At 42.6% G+C, this 26,545-nt stretch overlaps 3 protein-coding genes and 1 pseudogene across 5 annotated transcripts in view; 3 read left to right on the top strand and 1 right to left on the bottom strand.

The window, feature by feature from the left end:
* The window catches only part of LOC113428989 (uncharacterized), a 288,768-nt gene extending 278,641 nt beyond the window's left edge, over positions 1 to 10,127 (top strand). Inside the window, exon 6 of the mRNA XM_087953566.1 lies at positions 7,471 to 10,127. Coding sequence (XP_087809692.1) covers positions 7,471 to 10,127 — 2,657 coding nt within the window. The remainder of the gene's footprint in view (positions 1 to 7,470) is intronic.
* The window catches only part of LOC113430880 (H-2 class II histocompatibility antigen, E-S beta chain-like), a 343,220-nt gene that overhangs the window by 214,651 nt on the left and 102,024 nt on the right, over positions 1 to 26,545 (top strand). The window lies entirely within an intron of this gene.
* The window catches only part of LOC148131782 (uncharacterized), a 39,279-nt gene continuing 22,865 nt past the window's right edge, over positions 10,132 to 26,545 (top strand). The window contains exon 1 of one of the 2 annotated variants that reach the window (XM_087953390.1): positions 10,132 to 11,530. In XM_087953390.1, coding sequence (XP_087809516.1) covers positions 10,132 to 11,469 — 1,338 coding nt within the window. In that variant the 3' untranslated portion in view covers positions 11,470 to 11,530. Of the gene's footprint in view, positions 11,549 to 26,545 lie in introns of both variants that reach the window. The other variant, XM_087953391.1, reaches the window with a different exon arrangement.
* Positions 15,205 to 25,935, bottom strand: LOC148131784 (H-2 class II histocompatibility antigen, E-S beta chain-like; annotated as a pseudogene). Its single transcript, XR_015747152.1, has 6 exons — positions 25,733 to 25,935; positions 23,435 to 23,725; positions 17,110 to 17,391; positions 16,864 to 16,977; positions 16,603 to 16,626; positions 15,205 to 15,500 (listed from the first exon to the last, which is right to left on the bottom strand). The product of XR_015747152.1 is annotated as an H-2 class II histocompatibility antigen, E-S beta chain-like (transcript).

Genomic DNA, 26,545 nt, shown 5'->3' with positions numbered 1-26,545 from the left:
GCACATTCCAATATTTTCTTAATGATTTCCTCCTGCGATGGTATTTGTCATTTTTCCAGTTTTTAGCAAATACAATCCTAGCCGCTGTTAATACATTTACAATCAAGTATTTCAAATCTTTGCTATATGTATCAGGTAAAATTCCCAGTAAAAATATCTCTGGTTTCAGATCTATATATTTTGTCATTTTTTTCCAACCACATGTGGATTTTAGTCCAGTATTTTCTAGCGTCCGCACAAGTCCACCACATATGGCAATATGAGCCAGGTGTCTGATGACATTTCCAACATTTTTCGGATTTATTCTTGAACATTCTTGCTATTCTTGTCGGGGGGGAAATGCCACCTGTTAAAAGATCTTATACAAATTTTCTTTATAAGCTGTTGACATTGTCATTTTATAATTTTGAGACCACAGTTTTTGCCATTTCTCTAAATCAATCCCATATCCAAAGTTCTTCCCCCAAGCAATCATAGTTTCTTTAACTTGTTCTTCTTCTAATTTAGTTTCTAATAAATATCCATACAGTTTTTTAATCACCTTTTCATCAGTACCTGTCAAAATCTTATCTAGATCAGTCAATTTATCATAGAAATCTTCTGTTTTAAAATCTTTATCATACCTTGAATGTATTTGCGCATATGAAAACCAATTCATCTTTATACCTTCTTCCTCTAGTTTTTGCATAGATTTAAGTTCACCCTTTTCATTCAATATTTCCCCATATCTAACTGTTTGTTCCTTCTTGTATATTATAGGATAGGAAAATGCTTCAATAGTCGATAACCAGACTGGAATTTTCAAATAACATTGTCTTTTAATCTTCTCCTAATTTAACCACAAAGATTCCCGTATATGATGTCTTCTAAAATACCCCTGTATTTTAGTTCCCTTGTACCATAAAAAAGCGTGCCACCCCAACAACAAATCATGTCCTTCTAATGTCAACAATCTAGTATTTCTTAATGTTATCCATTCCTTGACCCACATCAAATTTGTAGCTTGGTAGTACAACATTTGTAGCTTGGTAGTACAACAAAGTAAACGACCTTTGTGATCATATCAAGAGCAATTGCGTTCTCTTCGCTGATGATGTAAAGCTGTTCAATACCACAGACAATACTACTACCCTTCAAAAAGATCTAGACTATGTATCTGAATGGTCTAACATATGGCAACTCCAAATCTCAACAAATAAATGCTCTGTCTTACATATTGGTAAAAAAAATCAGAAAATAAAATACAAGCTGAATAGTCAAGATCTTGTTGATGACCCAAGCTCTGTAAAGGACCTGGGAATACTCACCTCTAATGATCTAAGTGCTAGAGCTCACTGCAACTACATAGCCAAAAGGCATTAAGAGTTGTTAACCTAATCCTACGTTGCTTTTTCTCTGGTAATATCTCACTACTAACCAGAGCATACAAAACATTTGCTAGACCAATACTCGAATACAGTTCATCAGTCTGGAATCCTTATCACGTATGTGATATTAACACAATTGAGAAAGTCCAGAAGTATTTCACAAGAAGAGTTCTCCACTCTTCTACCCGTTATAGAATACCTTACGCCACCAGACTCGAAATTCTAAAACTAGAAAACCTCGAATTACGCCGTCTTCGGTCCGACTTAAGCATGGTATATAAAATCATACATTGCAATGTCCTACCTGTCAATGAATACTTCAGCTTTAACCATAACAACACAAGAGCACACAACAGATACAAACTCAAAGTAAACCGCACCAAACTTGATTGCAGGAAATACGACTTCAGCAATAGAGTGGTCAATGTCTGGAATACTCTACCCGACTCTGTAGTCTCTTCCCCAAACCCCAAAAACTTTAACCTTAGACTGTCTACTATTGACCTCACCCCTTTCCTACCCTGTTTCTCCAACAATATGGCCTCCCCCAATAGGAAGTCCCAGCATGTTTTATAGGCATGAAATGAAATTAAGCCCCTCCCCCCAAATTAAGGCCTATATTAAAACATGCGAAATGGGGGGAATGGTGGGGGGGGGCTTGCCGTTAGGAAGTACTTTTGTTGCACACCCGGATATAGTGCTGCCTGCGTTGACCCCGATACGAAGTGCCCCACCAATGCCGAAGTCAACATCCAAGCCATCGCCGCCCGCCCGCCCAAAGATGCAAGGGGGGGGAATTAAGTCACTCCCCAAAAAGATGGCCTAGCCATTTTTTCGGGGCTCAAAAAAAAGTAAGACCCGGCCTTATTATATGAGAAACACGGTAAGAGGTCTGTAGGGGGCGTGCATAAGCGCACCAACGTGCCTACCGTCCCTGTCCTATTGTTTCTCTTATTCTTTTATTTTTCTTATATGTACCCATTTCATATATTCACAACTATGTATACACTTGTACTTATTATCTTGTAAACAATTGACAAATCAAATAAATAAATAAAATAAATAAACTCCCAATTAGGCAAACCAAATCCTCCTCTAATTCTAGCATCTTGCAAAAGTTTTAACTTTATTCTCGCTTTCTTACCTTGCCATATATATATCAAGACAATTTTATTTAAATCTTCAAAATAGTCTTTTCCAAGCCTAATTGGAATTGTTTGAAACAAATATAAAATTCTGGGTAATATATTCATCTTGATTGTTGAGATTCTCCCTATTAGTGACAGTTGTAAATTTTCCCATTTCGCCAAGTCTAGCGCTGTCTGCTGTTTAAGTTTAATATAATTATTCTCTTTTAATGTACTACATCTTGCTGTCAAATGTATCCCCAAATACTTGATCTTATTTGTGACTTGAATTTTCAGGAGATCTGCCAATTCTTCCTTTTGTCTTGATAACATATTCTTTGTCAAAATCTTTGTCTTATCTTTGTTTATTTTCAAACCAGCCACCTTGCAATATACCTCTATCTTTTCCAATAATTTTGGTGCTGTTTCTAAAGGGTCTTCTAAGATAAAAACCAAATCATCCGCAAAGGCTTGCAGTTTAAATTCTTCCTTTTTAATTTTCATTCCTTTTATACTCCTTTCATCTCTAATATTTCTGTTTAACACTTCCAAAGTTAATACAAATAGCAAAGGTGATAGTGGGCACCCTTGTCTTGTTCCTTTTCTTATGTTAATAGAGTCTGTCAGTTCTCCCTCTATCATTATCTTTGCCGTTTGCTTGTAGTATATAGCTTCTATTGCTTGAATAAGTTTTCTGGCAAACCCCATCTGTTCCAACAATAATAACATGAATCGCCAATTCACATTATCAAATCCCTTTTGTGCATCTAAAAATATCAAAGCCATTTGTTTTTCAGGATGTGCCTCATAGTATTCCAAGGTATCCAAAATTACTCTCATATTATCTTTAATTTGTCTCTTTGGTAAAAAATCAATTTTGATCAGAATGAATAAAGTTATTTAAATATTTTTTAAGTCTTTCTGCCAATATTGAAGCAAAAATTTTGTAATCTGCATTTAGTAGAGAAATAGGTCTATAGTTCTTAATTTGCAATGGATCAGCCTCCTCTTTTGGAATAAGTGTGATATAGGCTTCTGACCATGATTTGGGTATCTTCTTTAACATAACTTCATTCATAACTTCTAGCAATGGAAGATTCAATAATTCTTGTAATGTTTTATAAAATTCGGGAGTCCACCTGGGCCTGGTGCCTTTCCATTATTTTGCTTCTTAAGTGCTTCAATTAACTCCATGATAGTTATATTGCTCTCTAACATTTTTTCAGTCTCTTCAAGTATCTTAGGTAAATTAGCATTCTGTAAATACTGCTTAACTCTTTCCTCATCAATATTTTCTTGCTTATATAATTTCCCATAAAAATCTTGAATGATTTCCTTCTCTTTACTGCCATGGCAAACTTGGCCTTGATCATCTATTAACTGCAATATTTTCCTTGATTCTTTCTCCTTTCTCAATTTATATGCTAACCATCTACCTGGTTTGTTTGCATCTTCAAAGTAGTTCTGTTTAGCACCTCTAATTTTCTGTACTAATTCTTCTTTCTCTATTTGACCCATTTTGTATTCAATTATATCCATTTTTAGCTTAATGTCCTTTTCCTGTGACGTTTTCTGTAGCTCTTTTTCAAGTCTTTTATGCTGATCCTCTAGAGCCTTAGTGGTTTTTCTTTTCCTAGTATTCCTTTTCCTTGTATAATCTATTATCAAGCCTTTAGCAAATGCCTTCATTGTATCCCATACATTCTGAATTGATGTATCTTCTTTTTTATTTTCTCTAAAGAAAAAGGCCAATTCTTTCTCCATCTGCTGTGTAAAGTCTTTTTCCTTTAAAATAGTATTGTTTAACGTCCATCTCAATCTTCTTTTTTGTCCTTTCCATTTAATTGTCATTGGATTGTGGTTTGCCCAAGTTCTTGTTTCAATATTTATTTCTTGAATATTAGATATTAGTTCTGTTGACATCCATATCATATCTATTCTGGACCATGATAAATGTCTATTTGAATAGAAGGTGTATTGTTTAGTTTTAGCATTTCTTTCTCTCCATGTATCTTTTAAATTTAATTCATCAACCATTTTAAAAAAGGATTTTGGGAGAGTCTTTCTGTTTTGCTTTATTGTTGTTGCTGTATAGTCCAGTTTATTGTCTACAATTCCATTGAAATCTCCCATCATAACTATATTGGCATAGTCCAGTTCAATTGTTTTCATATGTAATTTTTTGTAAAATTCTTCTTGTTTGTCATTCGGAGCATAGATTGCAATCAGGAATGTTTTCATATTGCCCGTTATTTCCACCATTAATACTCTTCCATCTTCATCAGTATAGATCAATTTTGCTGTGGTGGTCTCTTTAATATATAAAACCACTCCTCTTTTCTTACATTGGGTCAGGGAAGTAAATATTTTCCCTAATTTTGGCTGTACTAACAATTGTTCATATTGCTTTTTAATATGTACTTCTTGTAGACAAATTATATCAAATTTTAATTTCTCTAATTTATGAAAAGTTTTCCTTCTTTTAACGGCTGAATTGAGTCCATTTATATTAATTGTAATCAAAAAAATTTCTTCCATGGTTATGTTTTATAGTTGGGTTTAGCAGCTCTCGTAGATCTTGATTCACGTTGTTCTTTGGCTTCGACCTTTCCACCTACTGCGCCTTCTTTTTCAGTTCCCATTTGACAGTCCTCTTGAAATTCAATTAGTGAGATCTTCTTTTCTGCCTCTTCCTCTTTCCTTCCAAAAAATTCTATATAAAATAATTCCACTTTCTCAATTGAGTCAATTCTATGTCTCTGTTCTTGCCATGTGAACATTAACCCTTCTGGGATCAGCCATCTATAATTCACCTCTTTTTAAAGTAGCATTTTAGTCAGGAATCGATATTCTCTTCTCATCTCTCTCACTCTTCTGGGTATTTGTTTTAAGACCACAATCTCCTTGCCTTTGTATTTCAACGTTTTCTCTCTTGCCACTTGAAATATTTGTGTTTTAATGGCTTTCTTTGTAAATCTAATATGAACTTTTCTTGGTAAGCTATTTCTCATCACATATCTTGTAAAGACTCGATATACCTCATCTATTCCATTCATCATCTTCTCTTCAGTTATTTCCAAAGTTTCAGCCAATATTTCTATCATTATCGCAGCCAAGTTTTGTCCTTTTTCTTCCTCTATGTTTTGGAATCTAAGATAAAATTCTGATCTGTCCATCTCCCATCTCAGCATAACACTTTTATCTTGTTCAACCACAGTTAATCTGTTGTCAATGTCTCCAATCTTCCTATCTCTTTGTTTATCTTCTTCTACAATTTTTTGGAATCTCTCGTCATACTTCAACATCATTTGTTGGGTGTTCTCCACTTTTTCATCGGTTGTCCTTGTTCTTTGTTCAATATTCTCTGTTCTTTGTTCGATGTTCTCTATTCTCTTTTCAATAGTCTCTGATCTTGCTTTCATATTTTGGATTCCTTGCATAATCATCTGCAGAGTCACTTTTTCTTGTTCTTTTTCTTGTTTTAACATTGTCTGTATTGAACATTGTCTTCCAGATGGTGGGGAGGCAGAAGTAGAAGTTGAGGAACCAGGAGCTGTAAATTTCCTACTCATTTTAAACGATTCAAAATCTTCAGGTTCTTCTAAACCTTAATCCAATTGTGAAGTAGCCAATTATAATCTAAGGTAAAAAGTAAAAATGGTAGAGAGAAAAAAGCCCAATAGTAATAAAAAGGGGGGGAGACAAAGTTTCTTCAAGTTCTTGTAAACCTTAATCCAATCAATAGTTAAGTAAAGAAAAAGACTCAAAAAGAACAAAAGAAGGGAAAAATTCTTCAGGTTCTTCAGCACCTTAATCCAATTGAAAGGTCTCAAATAGAAAAAAGTGCGTAAAAATGAACCAAAAAGGTGGATGAAAAAACAAAAAATGCCAGAAAGAGAAAAGGAGAGAAGGCTTTTAAGGCTTTCCCTTTAAAATAAAAAGCAAACGTGAAGATTGGACTTCCAAAAAACACACACAAAAAAAACCCTCCAACCAGGCCAAAAACCCAAATAGTTATTGCAAGAATAAAGATTTTTTTAAAAAAGATACAGTAAAGCTGGTAAGGAGGGGTATCACAACTTAAAAAAAAATAAAAAGGGCACACTGCACTTTGTTTAGTTATCCAAGGCTCTTATTATAACTCTCTTCTCCAAAGACTTATCACTTTTTCTTTTCGTAAGCTTCAACGCGAAGCTCCAGCTGTTGATAGAAATCCAGAAGAGCACCTGCAATACCACTCTCCCATGCTCTTCCCTCTATCTTATCACATAGCAATGTCCTTGAAAAGGAGACTCAGTTCTTACTTTCTCAGCACTATTGATCTTATGTGATCTCGTATTAAAGTAACTTTTGCCTCTGTTCTCTGAGAAACGACGCCTGTACCAGATACGGCCAAAGAGCCCTTGCAAGCCGATGAGACTTTGAGGCAGTGAAATAGCCATTCTTGAAGCATCCCAAACTTTCCAGTTTCAGCACAAAGCATTTACAAGCCAATGGGATGTTCCAGCAAGGGATTTATCTCCAAAGTCTCATCGCTGGGATTGAGCAATAGGCCGAGCGGGGATCCTGCCCACCAGACAGACGCCATGGAGCAGCTGCTCCATGGTACATCGGGGAAGAAGGAGCTTGTTTCAAAATTGTTTCATTTCTCACAGGTCTCTGCTGAAATTAAGCCACCCTAATAAAACTGAAGTTTTCTCCTTAGAAGTTTCCCCTGATTATTCCTTAACTCAAAACTGACTCTGAGTGAGATTTGCATATATAGAGATAAATATAAGAAAGGGGATGTTTTCTAGACATTTTCAAAGCTTTCATGACTCATGAAATCATCATGTCTATATCACACCACTGTAAGCTTGCAAACATACAACGTAATGGAATTTTGGAGAAATTCAGAAGGAAATTCACTTGACTTTCTACACTTTGATCTTTTTCTCTAACCTTGTTATCATTTTCATTTCCCTTTTGCTTGGAAGGTAATGGGCAGGAAAACCAAGGTTCCTGTGAACTGTTCCAAGGGATCAATGCTAAAGATGGAATGGAGAAGTTTGGAATTCGAATGGAATTCGAAAGCCATGAGAGAAACCAGTCAAAGAATTGGAATCAGGAAAGCTCATCTTCCAGTGATGCTCCGATGCAAGACTTTATTGCACAACAAGAGAAAACAAGGAAAAAATATACTGGAAAAAGTGTGAAGCTAATCAAAGCTGAAGTACAATTAAATGAACACTATTTAACCCAAAACAAAGGAGAAGGTGCTATAAGAAGACACAACGGACAAAATTACAATGGGACATTTGTTCTTTCTCTTGGGAATAACTTTCTTATATCTCAAAAAGCGATTGACACAAAAGAAAAGCCTTATAAATGTTTGGAATGTGGAAAATGTTTTAGAGCAAGCAGGGAACTTACTTTCCATGAAAGGATCCACACAGGGGAGAAGATGTATAAATGCATGGAGTGTGGAAAGACCTTTGCTTGGAGCAGTAGTCTTAGAAGCCACAAAAAGATCCACACAGGGGAGAAACCGTATAAATGCATGGAGTGTGGAAAGACGTTTACTCATGGCAATGATCTTAAAAAGCACAAAAAGATCCACACAGGGGAGAAGCCGTATAAATGCATGGAGTGTGGAAAGACCTTTGCTCAGAACAGTAATCTTAGAAGCCACAAAAAGATCCACACAGGGGAGAAGCCGTATAAATGCATGGAGTGTGGAAAGACGTTTACTCATGGTAGTGGACTTAGAAGCCACAAAAAGATCCACACAGGGGAGAAACCGTATAAATGCATGGAGTGTGGAAAGACGTTTACTCATGGCAATGATCTTAAAAAGCACAAAAAGATCCACACAGGGGAGAAGCCGTATAAATGCATGGAGTGTGGAAAGACCTTTGCTCAGAACAGTAATCTTAGAAGCCACAAAAAGATCCACACAGGGGAGAAGCCGTATAAATGCATGGAGTGTGGAAAGACGTTTACTCATGGTAGTGGACTTAGAAGCCACAAAAAGATCCACACAGGGGAGAAGCCGTATAAATGCATGGAGTGTGGAAAGACCTTTGCTCGGAACAGTAATCTTAAAAAACACAAAAAGATCCACTCAGGAGAGAAACCATTTAAATGCATGGAGTGTGGAAAGTCCTTTGCTCATAGACATAAATTTACTTCCCATAAGATGATCCACACAGGGAAGAAACCATATAAATGCATGGAGTGTGGAAAGACGTTTACTCATGGTAGTGGACTTAGAAGCCACAAAAAGATCCACACAGGGGAGAAGCCGTATAAATGCATGGAGTGTGGAAAGACGTTTACTCATGGTAGTGGACTTAGAAGCCACAAAAAGATCCACACAGGGGAGAAGCCGTATAAATGCATGGAGTGTGGGAAGACCTTTGCTCACGACAAGAATCTTAAAAGGCATGAAAAGATCCACTCAGGAGAGAAACCATTTAAATGCATGGAGTGTGGAAAGTCCTTTGCTCATAGACATAATCTTACTACCCATAAGATGATCCACACAGGGGAGAAACCATTTAAATGCATGGAGTGTGGAAAGTCCTTTGCTCATAGATATAAATTTACTTCCCATAAGATGATCCACACAGGGAAGAAACCATATAAATGCATGGAGTGTGGAAAGACGTTTACTCATGGTAGTGGACTTAGAAGCCACAAAAAGATCCACACAGGGGAGAAGCCGTATAAATGCATGGAGTGTGGGAAGACCTTTGCTCACGACAAGAATCTTAAAAGGCACGAAAAGATCCACACAGGGGAGAAGCCGTATAAATGCATGGAGTGTGGAAAGACCTTTGCTCACGACAAGAATCTTAAAAGGCACGAAAAGATCCACTCAGGAGAGAAACCATTTAAATGCATGGAGTGTGGAAAGTCCTTTGCTCATAGACATAATCTTACTGCCCATAAGATGATCCACACAGGGGAGAAACCATTTAAATGCATGGAGTGTGGAAAGACCTTTGCTCAAAGAGCTCATCTTATTTCCCATAAGATGATCCATACAGGGGAGAAACCGTATAAATGCATGGAATGTGGAAAGACTTTTGCACAAAAATGTCATCTTATTTCCCATAAGATGATCCACACAGGGGAGAAACCGTATAAATGCATGGAGTGTGGAAAGACCTTTGCTCAAAAACGTTGTCTTATTTCCCATAAGATGATCCACACTGGGGACAAGCCGTATAAATGCATGGAGTGTGGAAAGTCCTTTGCTCATAGACCTAAACTTACTGCCCATAAGATGATCCACACAGGGGAGAAACCATTTAAATGCATGGAGTGCGGAAAGTCCTTTGCTCATAGATATAAACTTACTTCCCATAAGATGATCCACACAGGGGAGAAACCATTTAAATGCATGGAGTGTGGAAAGTCCTTTGCTCATAGATATAAACTTATTTCCCATAAGAGGATCCACACAGGGGAGAAGCCGTTTAAATGCTTGGAGTGTGGAAAGACATTTACCCGTGGCAGTGGACTAAGAGACCATAAAAAGCTCCACACAGGAGAGGAACCATATAAATGCATGGAGTGTGGAAAGACATTTTCTCGTCGCAGTGGACTTAGAAGCCACAGAAAGCTCCACACGGGAGAAACCATATGAATGCATGGAGTGTGGAAAGACCTTTACTCAAAGAGGTACTCTTATTTCCCATAAGATGATCCACACAGGGGAGAAACCATTTAAATGCATGGAGTGTGGAAAGACCTTTGCTCATAGACCTAATCTTACTGCCCATAAGATGATCCACACAGGGGAGAAACCATTTAAATGCATGGAGTGTGGAAAATCCTTTGCTCGTAGATATAAACTTACTTCCCATAAGATGATCCACACAGGGGAGAAACCATTTAAATGCATGGAGTGTGGAAAGACATTTACCCATGGCAGTGGACTAAGAGACCATAAAAAGCTCCACACAGGAGAGGAACCATATAAATGCATGGAGTGTGGAAAAACCTTTGGTCAGGACAGTAATTTTAAAAGGCACAAAAAGATCCACACAGGAGAGAAACCACTTAAATGCATGGAGTGCGGAAAAACCTTTGCTCGAAGAGATCAGTTTATTTCCCATGAAAGGATCCACTCAGGAGAGAAACCATTTAAGTGCATGGAATGTGGAAAGACCTTTGCTTGGAGCAGTATCCTTAGAAGCCACAAAAAGATCCACACAGGAGGGAAACCACTTAAATGCATGGAGTGTGGAAAGACCTTTGCTTATAGAAGTTCTCTTATTTCCCATAAGAGGATCCACACAGGAGAGAAGCCATTTAAATGCATGGAATGTGGAAAGACCTTTGCTCGGAGCGGTGTCCTTAGTAGCCACAAAAAGATCCACACAGGAGAGAAACCACTTAAATGCATGGAGTGTGGAAAGACCTTTGCTTATAGAAGTTCTCTTATTTCCCATAAGAGGATCCACACAGGAGAGAAGCCATTTAAATGCATGGAATGTGGAAAGACCTTTGCTCGGAGCGGTGTCCTTAGAAGCCACAAAAAGGTCCACACAGGGGAGAAGCAGTTTAAATGCATGGAGTGTGGAAAAACCTTTGCTCGAAGAGATCAGTTTATTTCCCATGAAAGGATCCACTCAGGAGAGAGACCATATAAATGCATGGAGTGTGAAAAGACGTTTATTCGTGGCAGTGATCTTAAAACGCACAAAAAGATCCACACAGGAGAGAAACCATTTAAATGCATGGAGTGTGAAAAGACGTTTATTCGTGGCAGTGATCTTAAAATGCACAAAAAGATCCACTCAGGAGAGAAACCATATAAATGCATGGAGTGTGAAAAGACGTTTACTCGTGGCAGTGATCTTAAAAGGCACAGAAAGATCCACACAGGAGAGAAACCATTTAAATGCAACGAATGTGGAAAGTGCTTTGCTCATAGATATAAACTTATTTCCCATAAGATGATCCACAGGAAAGAAGCCATATAAATGTATCAAATTTGGAAAGACCTTTGCTCATAGATGAAATGTTATTTCCCATTAAAATTAGGCGAAGGAATATTGTTATGTAGGAATTAAATACAAAGCGGGTTAAATATTAGAAACATTTGAAATAATTAAGATAAAAAGTATAAATAAGCTAAAATACAAGAAGTGAGTTAAAATTATTTTGTTACACTATCATTGTTGCACGTATGTATGTTGATATTTGTTTTTTTCTTTTGCATTTTCGTAAATGACATGCCCTGACAATACACTGTATTCTAAATGTTTATGAACAAAACATATACTCAAATAAAATAAAATAAAATAAAACGCATGGAATGTGGAAAGAGTTTTGGTCAGAATGGTCATCTTATTTCTCCTAAAAAGGATCCACGCTCGGGAGAAACTACTGTATATAGCAATACCAATTCCACTTAGACTTATATACCACTCCACAGTGCTTTACCCCACTCTCTGAGCAGTTTACAAAGTCAGCTTATTGTCCCCAGCAATCTGAAAAAAGTATATAGATTCTTAGACGGCTTGAGATGGTGGCAAGATACCAGATTAATAGAGTTGGGAAGGACCCTAGAGGTCATCTCGTCCAACCCGGTCGAAGTTCTCCGAGGAAAAAAGCGGAAAAACGGTCCAAACTTTACTCTGGGATCTCCGTTCGAGGCTGCCTTGCGAGGAAAAGGGGGGTCCTCCTGACCCCCAGAAGGAAGGAAAGGGGGGATTGGAGCGGCAGGAGACCGGAAGGAGCTGCTTTGTCCAGACGTTCCGAGCAAGGGAGGCGCGGGTTTCAAGGGGGGGGATCTCCTTTTTCTCCCCCCCCCCCCAGCGAAGCGGTGCCTCTCCCTGGTTTAGCGGAGGGTTTTCCGGGGCTTCCCTCCCGTTTGGGGGGGTGTCTGTGGGTGACCCCCGACTTCCCTCCCTTGTCATCTAGTGCAGCTGCTCTTCCAACAGCAGGAACCGCCCACAAAATGAACACATGTGTATGTGTGTGTGTGTCAGAGGAGGAAAATGTGTCGAGGGGGAGGAAGGGTTTTTCTTGCATTTATGAGCTGGGCGGGGCCAGAACAAGCTGAACCACCGATGAGAATTCTCCCTGTTGATGCGTCATAGGTGTCCGGGCAGAGTCTTTGATGACTTCACCTGAAGTGGGAGGAGGGCGTTCGGGGACAGAGAAGGAAGCTGAAAGTGGGAGGGGGATCCCTTCAGTCTTGGGGGGCTGCAGCTCAAAGGGGGTCCAAGGGATGGACAAGATGTCCGCTTCGGTTTCCAATCTACCCCCACTCCCCGGGAGCCTAGTCCTTCTCGGAAAGGGGCCTCTTTCTAACTAACTCGGGGGAGGGTCCGTGATAGGGGGATTGGGGGGGTGGGGGTCCTTGGATCCAGAAAGAAAGAAAAAGAAAGAAAGAAAGAAAGAAAGAAAGAAAGAAAGAAAGAAAGAAAGAAAGAAAGAAAGAAAGAAAGAAATTAATTGTGTGTCAATAATGACTTCATCATTACATGTAGGCCCCAGAGAGGAACGCCACTGTCGAGTTGATGGGAGCGTACCTATTTGAACAGGTGGAGTAAAATAACTTATAGTTGCACATTGATAATTCTGAGGATGAATATTAGTGGCATATTTATCAAAAAAGGACCACATATTAGGATCCTTAAGCTGCCAACCAGTGCATATCGATCCTTGGACCCGGTGGTGGCTGTTCTGCCTGGAGATGGATGACGCTTCCAAAGCTCGATTTTTCATTGGGTGGGCCCGAGGTTCGACTTTCTGGAGGTCAGAAATAGAGCCTTTATTTATTTGTTTGTTTGTTCCCGAGCCTTGGGGAGGTGGGAAAGGCTAGAAGGCTTCTATATTTAGAGGAGGGGGCAATGACCAGGGAAGGTGGGACCGCCTTGTTGCCCCCCTTTAGGGGTTACTCTCCATTCTAACTTTGTCCCTTCCCTCTGGACAAGGGTAATTGGGTTCCCACGAGGTCTTCCAAACGGCAGGAGCTGAGAAAGGGGGGAGGGGGAGAGTTTCAGGGAGACGACCAGGCAAGGCTGAAAGAGGAAAACGAGGGAAGCGAATCTTTTGAGGGAGGCAAGTTCGAGGGGGCCCTGAAACTTCACCCTCCTTGTCCTGGAGGAGTTTCAACTGCAGCAGCCGCGATGCTTCCTGGTGGTCTCCCATCCTCAGGCTAAGCAGGCTGGTCCCTCTCAGCCAGGGGAGGCCATGGGAGGCTGGGGGGCTGCTGGCTGTTGAGGGCGGATGATGAAAGATCAGCTGATGGTTGGTGATGCCAGATGTTTCCCCTCCCCCGCAAGATTGTAATTTCCTCTGTTCTTCCTGACACCCCCACATACACACACACACACACACACACACAAACACACAGAGCAGCACTTCTTCCTCCAACCCATCAGCTGCAGAGGCCCTTGTGTTCCGCTTCCCCAGCCTGAAGCTTTGGGTTCCTCTGAAGCAGAACTGAGGAACTGGCCAGGATCCAGCAGGCAACAAGCCTGGATTCCTCACCAGGGCAGCTCAGGGATTGTCCTTCTCCACCCCATGGCTGAGTCTCCAGGTGGGGCAGCCACAAGGTCCTCTGGCCCACCAGAAGTTTCCAGGGACTTTTTCATTCCTCCCACATGAAAGAGGGAAAAGGGATAAGAAGAATCTGTGGACGTCATTTCTGTAAGCCCCTCAGTCGCCTCTTTGAAAGCTGCTCCTGGGATACAGCCAACCACCCTTGCTTGATTCTCTAAAAATTAGCTGGTTCAGTTCCCCTGAGCAATGAAGCATCTATCACCAACAATGCCTTTTCTTTGTTAAGGAAACCTGAATTTTTTTCCTGTCATTGATACATTTGGGGTTGTCCCTTCTCCAGGTTCTTGCACGCTGTCTTCCAAGGGGAGATTTTTGCCGACAGGAGCCCAAATCTTCCACGTGTTTGAGACAATTCCTTCAACCACACAAAGATTCTTCCTGTGGTGGCCCCAAGACCCCAGATGAGGAATTGGGAGGGGGAAATTCTGTCCTTAGAGATCTAGCTGGAGTCCTGCAGAGCCAGTCTGGATGACCTCTGGAGGGGGCAAGGCTTAATTGGAGGGCTACCTAAGGGCATCTAGAGATGTTGGGGAGAAGGGAGGGGTCTTCCACTCAGGGCTGCTCCATTGAACCCCCTCCTTCTTTCCCAAAGAGCTGGTCTTCCCCTCCGTGGCAAATGTCTTCTACACCAGGAAAGGCTTCAGGTGGATTTATTGGAGTTCATCTAGTCCAACACCCTGCTTGGGCCTACACCATTTAGGTCTAGTCTATACCATTTGAATCTGAGCCCAAAAGAGGGAGGGGTGTGTGGGGGGTTTGGGGTGCCAAAATGGGGCAGGACCTTCCTCCAGTTGTGTGAGAGAGAAATGGTTGAAATGGCCCAGTCAATGTACAGGGGGCTCAGGTGCCCCCCAATGGCTCCCCACAAACGTTCAGGGAAGACCCTGCCTGCTGGCATTGTGCTCCTCCAAAGGGGGCTTGAGGGGAAGCAGAGCAAGGAGGCCTCTGAGCAGGAGGGGGCCCTTCCCCTCCCCGAATCTGCCCACCATCCTCCCGAACCAGTTCTGTCTTCGGACCCCCCAAAGGAGCTGGGATCCAGAGGCAGCAGAGGGAGGAGCCTCCTGTGGGGGCGGCAAAGAGGAAGGAAGGAGTCCAGGGTTTACTGCTTCTAAAGTTTATTCTTTCATAGCAAAGTGAAGGGAAGGGAAGTGATTCATAAAAAGAAGAATGTAGATGAAGCTGCTGTGGGTTCAAAGCCAGGAGAGATGAAGGGGCTAGAGGGACAGGTCGGCCCAGCATCCCAGGGGACAGTCTAGATGGTCTCCACCCCTCCCTCGCAAGAAAGGGAGGCCCCCAAAGGAAGCTACCATCCTCCTCCTCCCCCCAACCTGCCACCTTCAGCCTCCATTTCTCAGAGGTGGCAAACAGGACAAAGAATCATCAGCTACTAAAGAAAAAAATATCCTTTGCATCAGAGAGCAGGATTAATCCATGAGGGCTGCAGAAAAAGAGACAGGGAAGAAAATTAGAATATAAAGAGACATTTTTTGTGTAAATAACAATTTTTTTCTTCCCTTTCAGCCCCCCCAACCCCAAGGCAGGCCCACACTGCAGGGGAGTGATTGACAGGCAGGGACGAATAGAGGGAGAATCCGCCCATTTCAGGGAGGAAAAGGCTGGGAAGGACCTGGGATTCCTCCCCATTTCATCTCCAGGGGATTCTGGGATTCTCCCTATTTGTCTTAATTAGAGGGTTAATCAAGAGGAGAGACCCCCCCTCCCCCTGCAGACATTTCATATGAGCAAAGGACATGGGGCCAGGATGGGGGTTGAAGAAAAGGGAGGAACTTGGCCAGAAATTGTGTGAATTCCCACAAGGAGAAGCGGGGTCAGGAAGAACAGCCTGTCAAGGTTCTGACTAGTGAACCCAAATGAGTCTCCATGGAGAGCCAAGAAGGATCATCTGGGACTGGGGGGGGGGGAGGAAGGGGTCCAGTTCACAGTGGAGTTTTGGAGGGAGTTCATGAAGGTGATAGGGTCATCATTCTCAAGGGCTTAGCTCCACCTTTCATCCAAGTACGGACGGAGCTGCAGAACGAGCTAATGCTATTATAGAACAATACCTGAGATGCTGTGTTAATTATCAGCAATCTAGCTGGGAAGATCTCCTGCCATTTGCTGAAGTGGCCCAAAATACCTCAGTGCATATTAACATGGGACTCATCCCTTTAAAAATAGCCACAGGGGTGGAATTTGTCCCCATGCCTGAATCCCCTCAGGAACCCCCCTCCACAGTGAGCCTAAAAGGATGGGTGGATTGCTTACAAATTATTGGGGGGGGGGGGAGAAATGTAAACCTGGGATACTTCCCCTCCTTCCCTTCCCTTTTGCAATTTCCCAAAACTTGGAAAATTATGCGCAAGATTTTAGCATTTCTGTGTACTTTTCTTTTTGATTGCAATATTTTTTCTGATCTCTGTAAGGAAAAGCTCCCAAAATCCAAAATTTGCTGTATCCACAGAATTTTTTAAAAAAATATTTAAAAAACACCTATAAGTTGTAGGAGGGGCTGAGATGAGGGAGGAAGAGGAGAAACTCACCTACAGGAGGTTGGATGGGAGTGGCTGGAAGGAGAAAAAGAGCCAATCAGGATCCTTCATGGGCTGGAGGACTCAGGGGGTCCCCCTCCCCACTGATAGCCCATAATAGTTTGGACGATCTTCCCTTATAGCCCCCTTGACGAACAGAAGTTCCAAAAACTATTCCTCAAGGACACCCCTTTGACCACCTGCTGAGCTTGATGAGAGTCCTCCCCTAGATGGTCCCCTCCCCACAACCTCTCCTCCAGCCCCCAGACTCACCTTTCTTGCTCTTCAGGTAGGAGAAGAGCCCCACAGCCAGGAAGGCCGCTCCAATCACGGCCCCCATGATCCCTGTCCACAGTTTGCTCTTGGCAGAGCTGGAGGAACGGGGCTCTGGGGAAGGAGAAGGAGCCTCACCTGAGCAGGAGGATCAGGCCCACAGTCCCCCAGGAGGGTCCACTCCGGCTCCCCCCATAGGGAGCGTCTCTTCCCCTTCTCAGGGCAGGAGGGGAGGGGGGGGCTTACCCCACTGGACGGTGATGGGGGCTTCCAGGCTAACATGCCCCACCTGGCAAGTTTAGACGTCCCCCCGCTGGGTCTGGGTCTCCAGCATCACCTGGACCTGGTAGGTCCAGTCTCCGTTCTGGAGCTCCTCCCCGAAGGCCACGCCCTCCTCCTCCAGCTTCCCGTTCTTCAGACACTGGATCTCGATCTCCAGGGGGTAAAAGCCTGTGGCGGTGCAGAGGAGGATGGTGTTGGGGGAAGCGGGATCCATCTTGGTGGGGGAGATGGTGACAGTGGGCTTGGCTGGAGGGAAGGAAGAGATGGAGGTACATGAGAGGCTCAGGAGGGCCCAGAACAGGAGACCAAGTTGGTTAGTTCAGGCCAAGATCCCTTTTCACTCCTGAAAATATTCTGTGTTTTGAGTCATCTTCGAAAGTAAATTGCAGCAAGAAATTAAAAGGGATCCTGAAAGAGGGAAAAAAGTGAAATCCTTCCTGATTGGGATCAATTGCAGTCTCCAAAAAGGAAGAATTCCCCAAATAGGCCAATCCGACAGGGATAAATGCTAGAAATGCCCAGAGGTGGAAGGAACCTTCTGCCAGATGTGGTGGAGATGGAAAGAAATAACGCAGAAGACGGGGAGGACAAACAGGTTTTGGAGGATTCTTGGGATCTCATGGAAAATGGAACCACACTTTTAATCAGGTGTAATACCGCGTTTGTTTGTTTGTTTAGTACATTTAGTTATTTATTAAATTTATTTGTCAAAGTGGCCAACTAACCGAAAGACTTACAGACCCTCTCCTAGCCGTGACTGCCACCTGCTCTTCGGGAGTCCAGGAGAATCTCCAGAATTGGGAACTGAATATACAGAATATGGAGGAAAAATCAGAAATGGTGACGGAATAGGAATAGGAATAGGAAGGAGAAGGAGGAGGAGGAGGTGAAGAAGAAGAAGAAGAAGAAGAAGAAGAAGAAGAAGAAGAAGAAGAAGAAGAAGAAGAAGAAGAAGAAGAAGAAGAAGAAGAAGAAGAAGAAGAAGAAGAAGAAGAAGAAGAAGAAGAAGAAGAAGAAGAAGAAAGGACAAAGACGGGGGAGGAGTTAGAAGAAAGAAAAACCAGTGAAATGGATCAAAAGGAACAACAAATAACACAAGAAGAAAAAAGAAGCTGAATATGAGATATTAATGATGGATATAATAAATAAGAGGGGGGATATTGAGACTGGAATGCTGATAAATGAAATGGTTACGGAGATACACAGTGGGGATCTAAGAGGAGGGGGGAAACTTTGAGAAATGGGAGAGAAAATATCAGAAAATGATGGTAAATGGAGGAAGGATTAAGGGGAAAAGCCAAAGGATGATAGAAAGTGATAAACAAGCAAAGAAACAATGAGTTAATATAAAAGAAAGACTTAGAGACAATAGTTAGAAGTGGAAAAAAGACCTGGTATTTATATTAGAGGATCCATTGGAGTCAGCACCTAAACTGATAGAAAAGATAGAAGAGTATGAGAAAGTAGCAGGTTTGAAAATAAATAAAGATAAAACAAAGATTTTAGCAAAGAACATGTAAGACGAAAGAAAGAATTGGAAGTTTTGGGGATCCAGGTCACAAACAAGGTTAAGTATTTAGGGATACATATAACACCAAGATGTAGCACACTTAAGGAGGACAATTATCTCAAACTTAAACAACAGATTGCAACAGACTTGATAAAATGGGAAAATTTACAATTATCACTGATTGGGAGAATATCTACAATTAAGATGAATGTATTGCCTAGAATCTTATACTTATTCCAGACAATTCCAATCAGAATAGGGAAAGAATTTTTTGAAGATTTAAACAAAATAGTGTTAAAATACAGTAAAGAATAAAACTGAAATTGCTACAAGATGCAAGAATAAGAGGAGGATTTGCTTTGCCCAATTGGGAATTATACTACCAAGCGACTAATCTGATGTGGGAAAAGGAGTGGATAACACTAAGGAATACTAGACTTTTGAATTTAGAAGGACATGACTTGCCGCTAGGGTGGCATGCCTTCCTCTGGTATAAGGGAACTAAAACGCAGGGGTATTTTAGAAGAAATTATATTTGAGAAGCATTGTTTCTAAACTGGGAAAAGATAAAAAGCAATATTATTTAAAATTCCACTATAGTTATCTACTATTGAAGCTTTTTCCTATCCAATAATATAAAAAGGAACAAACAGATATGGTGAGATATTGAATGAAAAGGGTGAACTTAAATCTATGCAAGCATTGGAAGAACAAGGTGTAAAAATGAATTGGTTTTCATATTTGCAAATACAATCTAGATTTGATAAAGATGTTAAAACAGAAGGTATCTATGATAACTTGACTGATTTAGATAAAACTTTTGACAGGTACTGATGAAAAAAGTAATCAAAAACTTTATGGACATTTGCTAGAGTTTCAATTAGAGGAAGAACAATGAAAAGAAACAATGATTGCGTGGGGGAAAAATTTAGATATGGGATTGACTTAGATAAATGGCAAAAATTGTGGTCTCAAAATTATAAAATGACAATGTCAACTGCATATAAAGAAAATTTATATAAGATGTTTTACAGGTGGCACTTACCCGGATGAGAATTGCGAGGATGTTCAAAAATAAATCGGATAAATGTTGGAAATGTCATCAGATACCTGGTTCATATTACCACATGTGGTGGACACGCTTGGATGCAAAAAGATATTGGACTATAATCCACACATGGTTGGAAAAAATGACAAAACAGCACATAGACTATAATGTTGAAATATTTTTATTGGGAATTATACTGGAAATATATTGTAAAGAATTGAAATATTTGATTGTCAATGTTTTAACAGCGGCTAGAATTGTATTTGCTAAGAATTGGAAAAATGAAAAAATACCTATGCAGGAGGAAATTATTAAGAAAATCATGGACTGTGCTGAAATGAGTAAATTGACATTTGAAATTAGAGAACAAGAGGATTAAACCATTTTATATGCTGTGGGATTTATTTTATCAATGGTTAGATAAAAAGACATGGTAAAGAAATAGATTAGTAAGCCTTACAATAAAAGTCAACAGATTGATATAGAATACAATATAAAATATATAACCTTTGGATGAATGTATAAGATTAAATCATAATGAAAATTAGAATATCTCATATAAAATGATGGAAAAGTAGTCAAATGAATGTTTAATTATTGATATTATATAAGCATAAGCTAGATCGATAAGGTGAGAATTTATATAACTTGTCAGTAATGGTAAAAAAAGGATAGCACAAAAGATTGTAACCAACTGACACACTGTATGTATATAATTGAAAGAGGGTTTTATGTTTTTATGTTTTGTTCGTATGTTTGTTGTAAAAAATAAAAACTTTGTTTAAAAAGAAAGACAGGAACAAAATAGAAAAAAAAAAGAAGTGGAAAAGAAGGAGACTCTACATGATGAGGTATATTTGTAGTAAAACATATATAATAGATTTGAGGAGATGGGATTAAGAATTAGAACAAGAAGGAATTATTTAAATGTAATAGATATGAAAATAAGAACTTATAATAGATTAATTAAGATAGACAAATGCTTACGTAAGATCTAAATGATTAGGGGATAAAATATGGAAAGAAATGTTTTATGGAGCCTGACAGAGAATAGATATAACCATGTAGTAGTATAATATTTTTAATGAATTATATATATGCTGTCCAGCCAGTGTATGGGAATTGGATAGTTAGGTAGCAATTGTGAGCTGTCCCCTTAAGGGAATGCATCATGGTAAATGTAGTTAAAGGTATCCTGGGAAATGTAGTCCATATCACATGACCACATCTGTAATTCTGACTGGTCACTAAATGGACCCTCGATGGGTTGGGGGAGTTTTCCTCACTTTTGCCTGAACTCCCTAACTCATGGAAGTTGCTTTCTATCGCTAGGAGATGGGTTAGGAGATAACCATCTTTTATTACAAGGCAGATATGCAAAGGATTGGTCATTAAAGAAGAACTTCGTCACAAATGTGATTTATGAGGATATCTGATGAACCAATAAATGTACTTTGTTATGGACGTCTTGTTGAGTTTATCTATCTGCATCTGCACAGCTTAAAAATCCACTTACTGTGCAGAAGACAGAAATATATATTTTCTGAGGTTCTCCGGGTATTTGTATGTGGATTTTCGCAAGATTAGTATCTAGGCAATGTTTCGATGAAGTCTCATTCATCATCTTCAGGCTTCTGTCTTCTGCTCTGTGCTTCTCACTCTGAGAAGCACAGAGCAGAAGACAGAAGCCTGAAGATGATGAATGAGACTTCATCACGCTGCTAGATACTTCAATCTTACGCGGAGAAAACCCGAATAACAAAGATCTATATATATATATATATATATATATATATATATATATATATATATATATATATATATATATATATATATATATGTATATATATATATGTATATATATATATATATATATGTATGTATGTATGTATGTATGTATGTATATGTATATGTATATGTATATGTATATGTATATGTATGTATGGTAATGAGGTCATAATGTTACAAGTTTGGTATTATTGGCTAAAAGAAAAGTTATTTGAGTAAAATGAGATGTTAGAGGAAGGGAATAGAAAAAATATATTCAACAGTGCCAAGTGTAATAATGGGGGGACATAATAGGAGATAATATAAATTAAGATGAAATTTTGAATGCTTAATGAATGGTATGAAACTGTAAACATGCTGAGCACAAGAATGGTTCGTATATCTTTAATGAAATATTCTATTATCTACTTTTATAAGGTAATGAAGATGGTTTAAGTTTGACAATATTGGCTAAAAGATAATAAGATGGAAAATGTATTTGTCTAAAAATGAGAAGTGTAAACATGTTGAAAATATAATTAAGGAAGATAGAGAAATTTTTAATGAATTTATGAATTAAATATTCTGTTATATCTGTTATATTCTGTTATATTTGTATAAGGTAATGAGGATATAGTGCTGTAAATCTGACAATATTGGTTAAAAGAAAATAAGATGGAAAATGTATTTATCTAAAAATGAGGTGTAAACATGTTGAAAATATGATCAAGGAAGATAGAGAAATTTTTAATGAATTAATGAATTAAATATTCTGTTATATTCTGTTATATTTGTATAAGGTAATGAGGATATAGTGCTGTAAATCTGACAATATTGGCTAAAAGAAAATAAAATGGAAAATGTATTTTGGGATAGCTATAAATTAAGGTGAAACTCTGAATGATGAATTAAATGATATCAATAGATTGAACTGTAAACGTGTTGAATATATGACGCAGGAAGATAAAGAATGAACCAAAATAAAAAGGCTGATATGAAGTAATTTATGAGAATTTGGAGAAGAAAATATGACAATAGATAATGATGTGATGTTAGAAAGTTGTATTTGTGATTATGGACAGGATTGATTTAAAATGTAAAACACCAGGAACCAGACTGTCCTTGCAAAGAAGTATTGAAATGATTAAAAAATAAAAAACTTTTTGCAAGAAATAATAGAGGGAGAGGGAGGGGCTTCTGGATGAAAAGAGGGAGGGAAACAGGCGGTTCCTGAAGAGGATAAAAAGGAATCAGGGAGAGAAAGAAAGAGTTGAATATCTAGGCAATCCTCGATTTACGACCAAGATTGAGCCCAGAATCTCTGTTGCTAAGTGAGGTGTTTGTTCCATGAATTTTGCCCCATCTTGCAACCTTCCTTGCTACAGAGATTAAGTGAATCACTGCAGTTGTTAAATGAGTCACATGGTTGTTAAGTGAACCCTGCTTCCCTATGGAAGGTCGCAAAAGGGGATCAAGGGGACCCCGGGATGCTGCGACTGTCACAAGTATGAGTCAGTGGCCAAACACCTGGACTTGGCTCAGGGGACCCTGGGTGGCTGCAACGGTCGTAAGGGTGAAAAAGGGTCAGAAGTCACTGTTTTCACTTCTGTCTTTCAATGGTCACTAAGTGAACTGTTGTAAGTGGAGGACTCCCTGTATTGAGAAGTAGGGAGGGAGAGAAAAAGAGACTTGTCTGGATTCCCCTCCCCCCCAAGGAAGAAAACCATAGATTTGGGTGGATTTTCTGGGGGGGGGGATCAAAGGGATCCCAGATCCCGGACAGGAGGAGAGTTCGGATCCGGGGGAGAAGAGGGAGATTCCGGAGCTCTGAGAAGGCAGAAGGAAGAAGAAGGAGGCGGAACCGTCACCCGGGAGGAGAATCCCCAGTGGATGCCAGGGAAGTAAAGGGGGGTCCCGGCCTCCCCCTCCCAGGGAAGAAGAGACCCTCCCCCCCCAGGACTCACCTCTCCGGCCGATCAGGCGCTCCTCCCTCTTGGCCGCCTCGTAGTTGTACACCCCGTAGTTGTGTCGGCAGAAACGATCCACAGCGGCATTCCTGTACTGCAGCCTCTGCTTATCTCCGTTCCACTTGTCCGCATCCGGCTGCCCAAACGCCGTGACGGCCACGTATCTCCCGAGGTCGCTGTCGAAGCGTAGAATCTCCTGCCGGTCGTAGAAGTGCCTCTCCAGGAACCGCACCCGCTGCGTCGCGTTGAGGAAGCGGCACTCGATCTTCCCCTGGTACAGGAAATGGGCTGCCAGGGGGAGGAGGAGGAGGAGGAGGAGGAAGGCCGTCAGGAGGGACTCCAGGGCCCATCGGTCCCAGCCGCTAGTAGAGGAGGAGGAGGAGGGTCCCACGCAGGAAGGGGGAGGGTGGGGGGACCTTCCTTTGAGAGACGGATGCGAGACGCCCCGGGAGGAGGGAGGGGGACTCTCTCACTCTCAGGGGAGGCAGACTGGGGGGCGGAGGAAGGAGGTGGAGGGGAGGAGCCTCCTTAAGGGACCCCACCCTCCATCCCTTCCGGGGGGGCAGGCAGAAACTCCACTGGTCGAGCAGATCTTCTCTCTGCAGGGAACTTTGGATCTCCAGGGGAGGAAGGGTGGGGGAGGGCTGGAGGGAAGGGAATATCCACACCTCCTGCTCTCCCTTCCTTTGGGGAGCGGGGAATGAGGGGAGGGGGCACAAGGAGGACATCTAGATTCACACTTCTGAAGTCTCCCAGCCCTTCACCCCCTTCCCTGGATTTCCCCCAACTTTTCTTCTTCCCCCTAATCTTCAGCCCATTTCCCTCCCTTTGGGTGACTGTCGGGGATGCAGGAGACAGTTCGGCGCAGAGAGAGAAGCGGAGAAAGTGGGAGGGGGATCCTTGCAGTCTTGGGGGCTGCATTCATCTCGGGGGTCTTTCCTGCCAGATCCATGAAGGAGGGGCTGGGGGGGCGGAGGCCTTCGGTGGGGGGAGGGCCGACGGGGAGAGGGAGGTACAGAGGCTGGAAGGAACCTTAGAGATCTTCTAGTCTGACCCCCTGGCCGAGGCATTAGGAGCCCTTATCCCACCCAGGACAAACGGCCGTCCAGCCTCTTCTGGAAATCCCTCCTGATCCCTCCCAGGTCGGACCCCCCTCGGAGGCTTCGGACGATCCCATTTCCCTCCCAGGGGGATCCACCTTCTCCGGGCTTCTGTCAGCGGAGGGGCGATCCCTGGAGTTCCCAGCCAGTAGGAAAAGTGGGATCCCCTCGAGAAGGAAGGGAGGGAGGGGGACCTTCCTTTGAGATACCGATGGCAGGCGCCCCCTGGAGGAGGAAGGGGGGACTGTCTCAGTCTCAGCGGGAGGCAAACTTGTTGGAGGGGGAGGGGGAAGGAAGGTGGGGGAGGGGAGGTGCCTCCTCCATCCTCCTTGGGTGGAAAAAGGCCATATCCCCCCCACTCTCTCTTCCTTTGGGCAGCGGGGAATGAGGGGAGGGGGCACAAGGAGGACATCTAGATTCACACTTCTGAGGTCTCCGATCCATTCAACCCCCCCCCCTTCGCTGGACTTCCCCCCCCCTCAAATTTTCTTCTTTTGCGAATCTTAAGCCAATTTCCCTCCCTTTGGGTGACTGTCGGGGATCCCCACCTGTTTCCTTTTCCCTCCCAAAAAAGACCCCCTGCAGCCCCCCCAAGAGCCTCTCAAAGGGAGGGTCTCCAGCCCCCCTCACTAAAGGGGAGCCACTTTCGGAGGAGCAACAGAGCCCCCTCCCTCCGTTCCCCCCTCCTCCAGGTCCCGATAGAGCCAGTGGGGGATTATGGGGTTGGGGGGTTCTTGGTCCCCTCCCCAAATTCAGAGCCTCCCCCAGAAGGGACCGAAGCTCCCCTCTTGCCTGACCTCCAAAGCCTCAAATCTGAGATTCAGAAGAAAAAGCGAAGTTTTTTTAAAAAGCCAAAATTCTTTGGCTCTTTTTCCTTCTGGGGCTTCAGGGCTGAAAATGCCTCAGTTTCCCTCTTTCGCTTTCGCTTTTCCTTCCCTGCCTCTTTCCAGGCAGCCCCCTCCGACCCAGACAATGGGGAGGCGAGAGGGGCCCGGCTGCGACCCCCCACCTCGGCTACAACCGGGGAAAAAGCGAGGGGTTCCTCCCCGTCCTCCTGGGGGGGGCAATACGAGTAGGGAAGTGGAAGGAGACCACGCAGAGATCGAGGCGGTTGGAGGCTCTGGAGACCCACCAGCTTCCTTCCCCCTCCGGGGGTCCTTCCCAGCCCCCCTCCCCCGCCCAGCCCCCTCCTTACCGGGGGTCTCCTTCCCCCCTTCGCTTCCGGGGATCCGGCCCAGCGCCCCCACCAGCAGCACCAGGGGGAGCCCAGCCAAAGCCATGGATGCCGCCCCACAAGCGCCCGCAAAGAGAGGCGAGAAGGACGCGGAGGCTCCCGGCCCCCCAGGAGGAATCGGAGGGTCTGAACTGGGGAAGGCGGAGTTTTCCCATCACTTCGGAACTGGGAGCGTCCAGGAAGAGCAGGAGGACCAATGAGAATTCTCCCTTCTTGAAGCGTCATCGGTCTCCGGGCAGAGTGTCCCTTGACTGCAGCCGATACAGGAGACAGTTCGGCGCAGAGAGAGAAGCGGAGAAAGTGGGAGGGGGATCCTTGCAGTCTTGGGGGGCTGCATTCATCTCGGGGGTCTTTCCTGCCAGCTCCATGCAGGAGGGGCTGGAGGGGTGGAGGGCTTCGGTGGGGGGAGGGTGGAAGGGGAGAGGGAGGCTCAGAGGCTGGAAGGGACCTTAGAGACCTTCTAGTCTGACCCCCTGGCCGAGGCACCAGCCCTTATCCCACTCCGGACAAACGGCCGTCCCGCCTCTCCTGGAAATCCCTCCTGATCCCTTCCAGGTCGGATCCCCCTCGGAGGCTTCGGACGATCCCATTTCCCTCCCAGGGGGATCCACCTTTTCCGGGCTTCTGTCAGCTGAGGGGCGATCTCTGGAGACGCTGCCCCACTCCAGGATCTGCTTCTGGGATCCAAAGTGAGCGAGGGAGAAGATCCCCAGGGCAGGAGGGGGACTCCGGTCGCTCTTCCCCTCCAGGAAGGGTCGCAAGCGGAGTTTCCCC

The sequence above is a fragment of the Notechis scutatus genome, chromosome 2 (genome assembly GCF_049901735.1).
Source record: "Notechis scutatus isolate UNSWTSFEM ecotype Mainland chromosome 2, rNotScu1.2, whole genome shotgun sequence".
In the NCBI taxonomy this organism is placed as follows: Eukaryota; Metazoa; Chordata; class Lepidosauria; order Squamata; family Elapidae; genus Notechis; species Notechis scutatus.
The sequence above is the reverse complement of the archived record's forward strand: the minus strand, read 5'-3'. Positions and strand labels throughout refer to the sequence as shown.